Genomic DNA, 13,495 nt, shown 5'->3' on the forward strand with positions numbered 1-13,495 from the left:
ACTGCACACTGGTGGCTTGCATAGAGCACTGTTCACACTAGCAGACGCACAGTCACAAACCCGCAGCCTATTAGGTGACGCCCATACTATTAGATCAGGCGGGCTGCCAAGCCGTACCCCCACTGCACGCTATGTAGGGACAGAAACTCTGATAGCAAGGCCTAACAAAAAGGGGACTGGCTGTATCCTGTACAAAAACGTTTTTGAGGTTTTTTGTTAGCGTTATGGCCATAAGACGTAAGCCTACAACCCTCGTCACGGGAACCTCATGCTTGTAGGTCCCTACACTACATATAATATAAAAAAGCAAAAAAGAAAATATCATTACTTACAGCAAGATGGAATTGCAGCTGTATATGGCTCAGGCCAAAAGACTACTACCACTCCAGCAGGATACAGCTAAACCCCCACTAGGTGGAGGCAACACAGGTGCAGGTGGAGCCATTCACACGCACTTCCAAATATGGAGGAGGTGATGGCTGGATGGTAAAACTGCACACTGGTGGCTTGCATAGAGCACTGTTCACACTAGCAGACGCACAGTCACAAACCCGCAGCCTATTAGGTGACGCCCATACTATTAGATCAGGCGGGCTGCCAAGCCGTACCCCCACTGCACGCTACGTAGGGACAGAAACTCTGATAGCAAGGCCTAACAAAAAGGGGCCTGGCTGTATCCTGTACAAAAACGTTTTTGAGGTTTTTTGTTAGCGTTATGGCCATAAGACGTAAGCCTACAACCCTCGTCACGGGAACCTCATGCTTGTAGGTCCCTACACTACATATAATATAAAAAAGCAAAAAAGAAAATATCATTACTTACAGCAAGATGGAATTGCAGCTGTATATGGCTCAGGCCAAAAGACTACTACCACTCCAGCAGGATACAGCTAAACCCCCACTAGGTGGAGGCAACACAGGTGCAGGTGGAGCCATTCACACGCACTTCCAAATATGGAGGAGGTGATGGCTGGATGGTAAAACTGCACACTGGTGGCTTGCATAGAGCACTGTTCACACTAGCAGACGCACAGTCACAAACCCGCAGCCTATTAGGTGACGCCCATACTATTAGATCAGGCGGGCTGCCAAGCCGTACCCCCACTGCACGCTACGTAGGGACAGAAACTCTGATAGCAAGGCCTAACAAAAAGGGGCCTGGCTGTATCCTGTACAAAAACGTTTTTGAGGTTTTTTGTTAGCGTTATGGCCATAAGACGTAAGCCTACAACCCTCGTCACGGGAACCTCATGCTTGTAGGTCCCTACACTACATATAATATAAAAAAGCAAAAAAGAAAATATCATTACTTACAGCAAGATGGAATTGCAGCTGTATATGGCTCAGGCCAAAAGACTACTACCACTCCAGCAGGATACAGCTAAACCCCCACTAGGTGGAGGCAACACAGGTGCAGGTGGAGCCATTCACACGCATTTCCAAATATGGAGGAGGTGATGGCTGGATGGTAAAACTGCACACTGGTGGCTTGCATAGAGCACTGTTCACACTAGCAGACGCACAGTCACAAACCCGCAGCCTATTAGGTGACGCCCATACTATTAGATCAGGCGGGCTGCCAAGCCGTACCCCCACTGCACGCTACGTAGGGACAGAAACTCTGATAGCAAGGCCTAACAAAAAGGGGCCTGGCTGTATCCTGTACAAAAACGTTTTTGAGGTTTTTTGTTAGCGTTATGGCCATAAGACGTAAGCCTACAACCCTCGTCACGGGAACCTCATGCTTGTAGGTCCCTACACTACATATAATATAAAAAAGCAAAAAAGAAAATATCATTACTTACAGCAAGATGGAATTGCAGCTGTATATGGCTCAGGCCAAAAGACTACTACCACTCCAGCAGGATACAGCTAAACCCCCACTAGGTGGAGGCAACACAGGTGCAGGTGGAGCCATTCACACGCACTTCCAAATATGGAGGAGGTGATGGCTGGATGGTAAAACTGCACACTGGTGGCTTGCATAGAGCACTGTTCACACTAGCAGACGCACAGTCACAAACCCGCAGCCTATTAGGTGACGCCCATACTATTAGATCAGGCGGGCTGCCAAGCCGTACCCCCACTGCACGCTACGTAGGGACAGAAACTCTGATAGCAAGGCCTAACAAAAAGGGGCCTGGCTGTATCCTGTACAAAAACGTTTTTGAGGTTTTTTGTTAGCGTTATGGCCATAAGACGTAAGCCTACAACCCTCGTCACGGGAACCTCATGCTTGTAGGTCCCTACACTACATATAATATAAAAAAGCAAAAAAGAAAATATCATTACTTACAGCAAGATGGAATTGCAGCTGTATATGGCTCAGGCCAAAAGACTACTACCACTCCAGCAGGATACAGCTAAACCCCCACTAGGTGGAGGCAACACAGGTGCAGGTGGAGCCATTCACACGCACTTCCAAATATGGAGGAGGTGATGGCTGGATGGTAAAACTGCACACTGGTGGCTTGCATAGAGCACTGTTCACACTAGCAGACGCACAGTCACAAACCCGCAGCCTATTAGGTGACGCCCATACTATTAGATCAGGCGGGCTGCCAAGCCGTACCCCCACTGCACGCTACGTAGGGACAGAAACTCTGATAGCAAGGCCTAACAAAAAGGGGCCTGGCTGTATCCTGTACAAAAACGTTTTTGAGGTTTTTTGTTAGCGTTATGGCCATAAGACGTAAGCCTACAACCCTCGTCACGGGAACCTCATGCTTGTAGGTCCCTACACTACATATAATATAAAAAAGCAAAAAAGAAAATATCATTACTTACAGCAAGATGGAATTGCAGCTGTATATGGCTCAGGCCAAAAGACTACTACCACTCCAGCAGGATACAGCTAAACCCCCACTAGGTGGAGGCAACACAGGTGCAGGTGGAGCCATTCACACGCATTTCCAAATATGGAGGAGGTGATGGCTGGATGGTAAAACTGCACACTGGTGGCTTGCATAGAGCACTGTTCACACTAGCAGACGCACAGTCACAAACCCGCAGCCTATTAGGTGACGCCCATACTATTAGATCAGGCGGGCTGCCAAGCCGTACCCCCACTGCACGCTACGTAGGGACAGAAACTCTGATAGCAAGGCCTAACAAAAAGGGGCCTGGCTGTATCCTGTACAAAAACGTTTTTGAGGTTTTTTGTTAGCGTTATGGCCATAAGACGTAAGCCTACAACCCTCGTCACGGGAACCTCATGCTTGTAGGTCCCTACACTACATATAATATAAAAAAGCAAAAAAGAAAATATCATTACTTACAGCAAGATGGAATTGCAGCTGTATATGGCTCAGGCCAAAAGACTACTACCACTCCAGCAGGATACAGCTAAACCCCCACTAGGTGGAGGCAACACAGGTGCAGGTGGAGCCATTCACACGCACTTCCAAATATGGAGGAGGTGATGGCTGGATGGTAAAACTGCACACTGGTGGCTTGCATAGAGCACTGTTCACACTAGCAGACGCACAGTCACAAACCCGCAGCCTATTAGGTGACGCCCATACTATTAGATCAGGCGGGCTGCCAAGCCGTACCCCCACTGCACGCTACGTAGGGACAGAAACTCTGATAGCAAGGCCTAACAAAAAGGGGCCTGGCTGTATCCTGTACAAAAACGTTTTTGAGGTTTTTTGTTAGCGTTATGGCCATAAGACGTAAGCCTACAACCCTCGTCACGGGAACCTCATGCTTGTAGGTCCCTACACTACATATAATATAAAAAAGCAAAAAAGAAAATATCATTACTTACAGCAAGATGGAATTACAGCTGTATATGGCTCAGGCCAAAAGACTACTACCACTCCAGCAGGATACAGCTAAACCCCCACTAGGTGGAGGCAACACAGGTGCAGGTGGAGCCATTCACACGCACTTCCAAATATGGAGGAGGTGATGGCTGGATGGTAAAACTGCACACTGGTGGCTTGCATAGAGCACTGTTCACACTAGCAGACGCACAGTCACAAACCCGCAGCCTATTAGGTGACGCCCATACTATTAGATCAGGCGGGCTGCCAAGCCGTACCCCCACTGCACGCTACGTAGGGACAGAAACTCTGATAGCAAGGCCTAACAAAAAGGGGCCTGGCTGTATCCTGTACAAAAACGTTTTTGAGGTTTTTTGTTAGCGTTATGGCCATAAGACGTAAGCCTACAACCCTCGTCACGGGAACCTCATGCTTGTAGGTCCCTACACTACATATAATATAAAAAAGCAAAAAAGAAAATATCATTACTTACAGCAAGATGGAATTGCAGCTGTATATGGCTCAGGCCAAAAGACTACTACCACTCCAGTAGGATACAGCTAAACCCCCACTAGGTGGAGGCAACACAGGTGCAGGTGGAGCCATTCACACGCACTTCCAAATATGGAGGAGGTGATGGCTGGATGGTAAAACTGCACACTGGTGGCTTGCATAGAGCACTGTTCACACTAGCAGACGCACAGTCACAAACCCGCAGCCTATTAGGTGACGCCCATACTATTAGATCAGGCGGGCTGCCAAGCCGTACCCCCACTGCACGCTACGTAGGGACAGAAACTCTGATAGCAAGGCCTAACAAAAAGGGGCCTGGCTGTATCCTGTACAAAAACGTTTTTGAGGTTTTTTGTTAGCGTTATGGCCATAAGACGTAAGCCTACAACCCTCGTCACGGGAACCTCATGCTTGTAGGTCCCTACACTACATATAATATAAAAAAGCAAAAAAGAAAATATCATTACTTACAGCAAGATGGAATTGCAGCTGTATATGGCTCAGGCCAAAAGACTACTACCACTCCAGCAGGATACAGCTAAACCCCCACTAGGTGGAGGCAACACAGGTGCAGGTGGAGCCATTCACACGCACTTCCAAATATGGAGGAGGTGATGGCTGGATGGTAAAACTGCACACTGGTGGCTTGCATAGAGCACTGTTCACACTAGCAGACGCACAGTCACAAACCCGCAGCCTATTAGGTGACGCCCATACTATTAGATCAGGCGGGCTGCCAAGCCGTACCCCCACTGCACGCTACGTAGGGACAGAAACTCTGATAGCAAGGCCTAACAAAAAGGGGCCTGGCTGTATCCTGTACAAAAACGTTTTTGAGGTTTTTTGTTAGCGTTATGGCCATAAGACGTAAGCCTACAACCCTCGTCACGGGAACCTCATGCTTGTAGGTCCCTACACTACATATAATATAAAAAAGCAAAAAAGAAAATATCATTACTTACAGCAAGATGGAATTGCAGCTGTATATGGCTCAGGCCAAAAGACTACTACCACTCCAGCAGGATACAGCTAAACCCCCACTAGGTGGAGGCAACACAGGTGCAGGTGGAGCCATTCACACGCACTTCCAAATATGGAGGAGGTGATGGCTGGATGGTAAAACTGCACACTGGTGGCTTGCATAGAGCACTGTTCACACTAGCAGACGCACAGTCACAAACCCGCAGCCTATTAGGTGACGCCCATACTATTAGATCAGGCGGGCTGCCAAGCCGTACCCCCACTGCACGCTACGTAGGGACAGAAACTCTGATAGCAAGGCCTAACAAAAAGGGGCCTGGCTGTATCCTGTACAAAAACATTTTTGAGGTTTTTTGTTAGCGTTATGGCCATAAGACGTAAGCCTACAACCCTCGTCACGGGAACCTCATGCTTGTAGGTCCCTACACTACATATAATATAAAAAAGCAAAAAAGAAAATATCATTACTTACAGCAAGATGGAATTACAGCTGTATATGGCTCAGGCCAAAAGACTACTACCACTCCAGCAGGATACAGCTAAACCCCCACTAGGTGGAGGCAACACAGGTGCAGGTGGAGCCATTCACACGCACTTCCAAATATGGAGGAGGTGATGGCTGGATGGTAAAACTGCACACTGGTGGCTTGCATAGAGCACTGTTCACACTAGCAGACGCACAGTCACAAACCCGCAGCCTATTAGGTGACGCCCATACTATTAGATCAGGCGGGCTGCCAAGCCGTACCCCCACTGCACGCTATGTAGGGACAGAAACTCTGATAGCAAGGCCTAACAAAAAGGGGCCTGGCTGTATCCTGTACAAAAACGTTTTTGAGGTTTTTTGTTAGCGTTATGGCCATAAGACGTAAGCCTACAACCCTCGTCACGGGAACCTCATGCTTGTAGGTCCCTACACTACATATAATATAAAAAAGCAAAAAAGAAAATATCATTACTTACCCTTATGACAATGCACAAATTGGAGTTAAAGCAATAATTTTGTGGGAAAAGTAAATTTCTCATTTTTTTCCATCCACATTGCTTTAATTCTTGTGAAGCACCTAAACGGTTAATACATTTCTTAAATGTGGCTTTAAGAAGTGTTGAGGGGTACAGTTTTTAGAATGGTGTAACTTTTGGATATTTTCTGTCACATAGCCCCTCCTAGTCACCTCAAATATGATGTGGTCCCTAAAAAATTGGTTTTGTAAATCTTGTTGGTAAAATTAGAAATTGCTGATAATCTTTTTAACCCTTCTAACTTCCTAAAAAAAAATGATGCTGACGTAATGCATTATTTATTAACTATTTTGTATGACATAGCTTTCTGGTTTAAGGACCTTAAATTAATAAGTTTGAAAATTGCAAAATTACAGTTACAGCCACTGCTCACTATGGCGGGGTTTGCACACTACGACATCGCAGGCCGATGCTGCGATGCCGAGTGTGATAGTCCCCGCCCCCGTCGCAGCAGCGATATGTGGTGATAGCTGGCGTAGCGAAAATTATCGCTACGCCAGCTTCACACACACACTCACCTGCCGTGCGACGTCCCTGTGGCCGGCGACCCACCTCCTTGTTAAGGGGGCGGGTCGTGTGGCGTCATTGTGACGTCACACGGCAGGCGGCCAATCGGAGCGGAGGGGCGGAGATGAGCAGGATGTAAACATCCTGCCCACCTCCTTCCTTCCGCATATCCTACGGAAGCCGCAGTGAGGCCGGTAGGAGACGTTCCTCGCTCCTGCGACTTCACACACAGCGATGTGTGATGCCGCAGGAGCGAGGAACAACATCGGACCGTCGCGTCAGCGTAATCATGGATTACGCCGACGCTGCACCGATGATACGATTACGACGCTTTTGCGCTCGTTAATCGTATCATCCAGCCTTTACACACTGCGATGTCGCATGCGATGCCGGAAGTGCGTCATTTTCAATTTGACCCCACCGACATCGCACCTGCGATGTCGCAGTGTGCAAAGTGCCCCTATGTATTGAGTGGTGATTGAAACCGGCTTTCAGTCACTTCTATGATGAAAGCCGGAGGCTGCTGGGAGGAATGAAGCCCAGGTTTTTCAGTGCAGAGGCCACACAGCTACAGAATGCTATAGTATTTTTGACATGACAGGTTCTTATTAAATACATTCACTTTTCAATAGTATACAAAGAAAATTCATAACAAAAAGCACTGTATGACATTGATCAGTCATTAAAATATAATTTTATTCCATAATTGTCTATAAGCTTTTATCTCACTGCACATGTAACAACAATGTAATAGGAAGAAAAAACATTCATATACTGCAATATAGTAAAATGTTTATAACGGTAATAAAGTCATAATTAAAAAAACCACCCTGCTAACTGGTATAATAGCAGCTTTACAACATATAAATAATTTATATCCATAAAAAGACTAAATGATAAAAATTAAAGAGCTATAAGGTCTTTATGAATAATATCACAATATAAATTCATTAGACGGAAATGATGAAGTAAATATATAAAGTGATTAAAATCAGCAGCATTTTATAGCCCAAAATTTCCAACACACAGATGGCAGAAAAGAATTCTCTGCTAATGAATGATGGCAGCCAAAGAGAAACAACAGAATCTTGGCAAATAGTCTTGGAATAATATCATCACTTAGAGATTATCAGTATTATTTTCATTTTTACATATTGTTCTTTAGAATTTGCGCAGCTTCAAATAGATTTTTGTTAAACCCAATCCTATATTTATGTCCTGATATATTTTGAGCTTTAATTTCCTTTAACTAGCCATATACTTTATACATCTCTTGGCCATATTTCTCTTTTATTTGAGTGACACATAATCATTCATGATTGTATTGGCAAAATGTGCATTTCTGAAATGAGCAAATAATATGTCCATGCCATGAAACCAAGGAAACATCTCTACTTCCGCTAGTCTACATTATATAGCCAATCTTAATGTATATTACCTGTTCATCATACTTGAGTCCTAATTTTCATCAATGTGTCAGATCAGATTATCATCAGTGTTTGTTCAGGGTGCCAGTTTATCAGTTTTAGGCTACTTTCACACTTGCGTTGTTTTGCATCTGCCACAATTAGTTGTGCGACTGATGCAACAGATACGTTGCGGATAGTGGCACAACTGATGTGACTGATGCTGCAAAACAACGATCCGTTGTTTGTCTTTTTTTTTACTGTTTTACCAGATGCAGGCTATTGTGAATGATCAGCTGATCAAGCATCAGCTGGCCGCCGGTCGATCAGCTGATTGCTCACAAAAGCTGGGCGATCAGTTGATCGTTAGGCCACCGAGAGAGAGAAACATTGGTTTCAATGATTAAACACAAGCTGAGCATGCACAGTGAAAAAAAAGGATTCCGCCACTCAAAAAACGCTACATGCTGCATTCTTGACGCCCGACGGTCAGTCGTTCCACAACTAATCCGTTAAGCGGCGGATGCAACGTAGACTCATTTGTCTCAATGCGTCGTCAATACAAGTCTATGGGAAACAGCGCAAGCCGTTAATGGCTTGTGCTGTTTTCCAAAGTGGCGGATTGCGACTAACGCAAGTGTGAAAGTAGCCTTACTCATATGTAAAAAATGTTTAAAAACATGTTTTATAAAATGAAATTCTGCAGTTTTTACACCTACCATAATATTTTCCATTATAGGATACTTCTCAAAGGGGCTGTCTCATATAGGCAACACATATTTATTTGCTTTTTTCGAACAAATGAACATAGGCGACCACCCCTTAATTTTCTTTTGACATATGCTTAGTTTGACCATATATTATGCATATTCCCCATATTTTTTTGAGGAAACCAGCCGACATAAGACCATTTTTCCATGAAATTCTCGAGAGGAGAGCTAAAGGACGATTCCGTGTATAATTCTAACCAACCAGGAATAATATCCTAGCTCAATAGCTTGTTTCATCGTAACTCAGCAGCCTCCATATTTTTTGTTATCCAATTATTAGGGCCAGCTGTGTCATATGATCACAGTCTGGCTTCTAATCCAGAGCATGATCACGTGTATGGACAAAAAAATCCCCCCCATAAGAAGAGACCTCCTACTAATACAGCTCCACCATCTTTTGTTTCTCTGTATGCCTACCCATGGAGCGAAGCTGAAGAAATTATTTCTGCCCTGTCTTAAAATCAAGAGAGCAATGATATAATATGGGAGTTTCTGCCTGTCTGTACTGTGTGTATTTTGTTCAGAATCTCCAGCGTATCCTATGAAATGCATATTAACTAAACTCATCTCTGCCTCCTCCTGACAAATAGAATCACAAACAGGAGGCAGGGCACAGAGGGTGAAAGCTTGTTTTCATAAAATGCTTTGAAACGGAGATCTATCACTTTCTATTCTTCCAAAGGACTCAGAACAGAAATAGTTTAGTGTAATGAAACTCCAACCCGCCATGGTAAAATGACTCAATTCATTGTCTTGCAACAGCTGCTCTTATAAATACTTTGGCCCCAATTCATCAAGATCTTGATGAGGGGGGTGTTAAAGCCAGATGCTCTTGATTCATTAAGAGGAGCACACCTCTTACGGAATTAGGAGTGTATGATAATTGGTGTATGCCTTAATGAGTCTTGCCACACATATTACTCCCATCAGGAACTGGGGCAAGATTTCCAACATAAGGAGCACCACAACTTGTCAAGTTCTCATGAATGGAAGGAGAGCTGATAGAGGAGAGCTGATAGAAGAGTTTGTAATATGACACAGCTATAATCCTTCCCCGAAAAAGAGTAATGGGACCGTATCTGAAAAGTATTAGTCAGTTGTGCTTTCTAATCATGTAGGAGATAAGACCAGGAGACCTGAGCTGTCTGGCATTATATGTCTCACACCCTGAAAAACTTATTCTAAGCTATTGTAGGGCATGTTTTTTCCCCTGAGTATCAGGGTTAAGAAGTATGCACCACCAGTGAAAACTCATGTTCCCAGGTCCAGTGAATTTAGAATGTATATACGGTACATATTTTTTTAGTGCCATGTTTTAAGATAGAGCATGCTGTCGTTTAAAAAGATCAAATACAACATACTTTACCACCCACTTTTAGCTACACTGTGTGGTTGCCTGTGTTACAAATCCTACAGTAGCTGTAAAACCACTGTGTATGAATGTGTACTTATATGTCTTTTTTTTCCGTACTGCAGTACATTGAAGTTTATGTGTATAGTATATCGCTTATCAGAATACATTCATAGCCACAAGACTGAAGCATTACATACAAAGAAGATTCAGAAGTAAGATTTTATTTTTATAGTTAGCTGTTCTTGCAGTCTTCTCTCCTATTGTCCATGCAGCAGCCTCTTATTTATACATATTCAATGTATATAATGCGCAATTAAAGGGAACCTGTCAAGTCCAATATGCACACAGAACCACAAGAAGTTCTGGGTGCATTTTGCTAACCCCTGCCTAACCGTCCCTTCATCTGGTAACATAGATAAAGGGGTATTTAGAAAAAGTATTTCTAAAGATCTTTTATTGTATGCTAAGGGTCTAGTTTCTTCCCTTGCTAGTCGACCCCATTAGCATGTTAGCACGTCCCTGTGGGCCCCTGTGGGCGGCTAATATGCTAATGAATACGCAGCATCAGAGGATGATCTAACTCACCTTCCCGTTGCCATCGCTGCCCGATGTTGGATTTCGGCTCAGCGTGCATGACCATGGAGTTTTGGTCATGCGCACTATGAAGCCGGGTGTACGTGTCCCTGCTTTAAACTGAAGTAGTGTGTGTGGAGACACGGGGGTCAGTGGGTGCTCTCGTCCGCTGATCCGGCCACCTTTAGAAAGACAGCATGGCCCAGGGCTCATCCCAACTGAACGCCTGACCTCCTTAACCGTGGGCAGAACACTACTCAGACAACACAGGGTGAGGGAATCACAATTTTAAGACTTTATTAGATCCCCAAACAATTAACGTCACATAGCACATAACCAGCAAAACACACAAATGTAACAGGCAACAGAGTCTCACACTTCCGCTAGCTCACCAGGGATTTAGAATGTCCGTGCCTCAGAGCTTCCAGGGATACTTACTCCAATCCAGCAGCACCCCGTTTTCGGCGGGCACCCACCGAGAATGGAATAACGCCAGATTTAGAAACCTGGCTGAGGTCCGCAAAGTCTGTAGCCAGATGACTGGATTGTCCCAAACTGGATTACTTCCTTAGGTAGTCCTTGATATCAAAGCCGAATCCTTGCATTCGATGCTGAAGTCCATATAGTGTTATAATCCAGGTTTGGTTATGGCTTGCCCATCGGATCCGCAGGTCCTAGATTGGTAGCATGTAGCAAGAGGAGTCTACCCGGGCAATGGAAAGTCCTCCTTCTAATACCCCTGAGCACTCCATTCAGACCATTGGGGTCTTCACAATTGGTGGATAAGACTGGGCTCTTATTAGCTAGATTTCAAGCCTTATTCAAATAGCCAAAGACAGGATAGACAGGTAAGTTACATCACATCTAGCAATTCACTTAGTAATACAATGTGAGGTTTGCATAATTGATTTATCTGGGTGTCTGGCCTTCATTAGCCAAGGCAATTACATGAGTCAACAAGAGTCTTGTAAAAACAATGAGGGACTTATCCCCCATCTATAAACAAACTAACTTCATGTCTGGCTGAATTTTAAGAAATTTAACCCCTGCTAGGCACTGACAGTCCATGTCGTCACAGTGTGCATGACCGAAACTCCGGGTCATGCGCACTGAACCGAAATCCAGCGTTGGGCGCTGATGGCAGTGGAGAGGTGAGTGAGATCATCCTCTGATGCTGCGTATTCGTTAGCATGTTAGTACGCCCACAGGAGCGTGCTAACATGCTAATGGGACCGACTAGTCAGGGGAATTAATGCCCAGGAGACTTGTCCTCGCGCTCATTAGCATACAATTAAAGATCTTTAGAAATACTTTTTCAAATGATTCCTTTATCTATGCTAGTGTATACAGGGACAGTTAGGCAGGGATTAGCAATATGCACCGAGAACTGCTCATGGCTCTGGGTGCATATTGCATCTGACAGGTTCACCTTAAAGGCATCTAATGCAAATCATACTTTTCATGTTTTAATATTTCTTCAGTCACCAAGCACAAGTGGTTGCAGAAACAGTCCAACGGTGCCCATGATGCAGACCATTACAAATACCCAGAGGAAGATGCGATCAATGACCATGGCGACATATTTCCAGTCATTTTGGATCTAAAGATAAAGAGAACATCAAATTTACTATTACTTTATGCAATCTACACTTTTTGGATGTAACTTTCCCTAAAGCCTGTTTTACAAGTATGGTCTCTTTTACTGGTCATCTTAGTGATCCCAAAAAACTGAAGATGTACAGATCTTTCCATGATTGTTTTTCTCCCTAGTTTCAAATCCTGATTTTGGATAATATATACTGATGCAAAATGCTGACCAAAGCACGTTATGTGAAAGTGCCCTAAATTGTGAACTTTGTGGACTTTGTATCAAACATTCTTAATTCTGCTTCTGAAATATGCAAGTTAAAGGCAAGTCAATCAGTATGAAGAAATCTAGTCATGGAATTATAGGGATCTAAAGTGTGCGGGGTTTTAGAATGGGTCTGTTATAGACCGTTGTTTTGTCCTCTTGAATCAAAACTGCAGAAAAATAGGATGAACTTGAGGGATGTTTTCCACCCTATTAATGGTGTTACTATCACTATTGATGGATGTTAGCACAATGATCATATCACAATAGTTGCCACTGGCTAATTTCAATTTCATTTTAAACCTATTTAAATGACACAAACATATTGATTTTGAGCAATGGAAGATTTTCACTAAGCTTTTCTGTGTTTTCAGACGATTCTCTTTTCCTATTTTAGGAACAGGAACCATAATGAATGCAGAAAACAGATCCATGGCAAAACAAATGAAAAAGGTTCATGGATTATAACTATGTATGGTTTAGAGGGTTTTTTGGGTTGTTTTTTTTTGGGGGGGGGCTGTTTAATGGAAAAAAGATATTCTACATGCTAGGCTTTTTGTTCTGATTTATCTTGCATCTATTTTTTAAATATTTGTTTTTTCACATGGATTGTTTTTTGGAAGTAGAACAGAGAAACAGAACAAAAATGAAGGGGAAAATAGAGTCTATCAGGCTTGTTTGACTTTAGCATTAATTCTTTAAAGAGATTGTCCACTATTTTAACTTTGATGGCCTACACTTAGGATGGA

The 13,495-nt window shown here is 43.8% G+C and overlaps 1 protein-coding gene and 1 long non-coding RNA gene across 6 annotated transcripts in view; one reads left to right on the forward strand and one right to left on the reverse strand.

Annotated features, from left to right (window-relative positions):
• LOC142303767 (uncharacterized) overlaps window positions 1–12,937 on the forward strand; it is a 138,048-nt gene extending 125,111 nt beyond the window's left edge. The window contains exons 2-3 of the long non-coding RNA XR_012753049.1: window positions 10,444–10,533; window positions 12,376–12,937. This is a non-coding gene — a long non-coding RNA (uncharacterized LOC142303767). The remainder of the gene's footprint in view (window positions 1–10,443; window positions 10,534–12,375) is intronic.
• The window catches only part of LOC142303764 (neuronal acetylcholine receptor subunit alpha-3-like), a 98,221-nt gene continuing 92,203 nt past the window's right edge, over window positions 7,478–13,495 (reverse strand). For all 5 annotated transcript variants that reach the window (XM_075345459.1, XM_075345463.1, XM_075345460.1 and 2 more), the window contains one exon: window positions 7,478–12,494. In XM_075345459.1, the coding sequence (XP_075201574.1) occupies window positions 12,372–12,494 (123 nt within the window). In that variant the 3' untranslated portion in view covers window positions 7,478–12,371. The remainder of the gene's footprint in view (window positions 12,495–13,495) is intronic.

The sequence above is a fragment of the Anomaloglossus baeobatrachus genome, chromosome 4, assembly GCF_048569485.1.
Source record: "Anomaloglossus baeobatrachus isolate aAnoBae1 chromosome 4, aAnoBae1.hap1, whole genome shotgun sequence".
Classification (NCBI taxonomy): Eukaryota; Metazoa; Chordata; class Amphibia; order Anura; family Aromobatidae; genus Anomaloglossus; species Anomaloglossus baeobatrachus.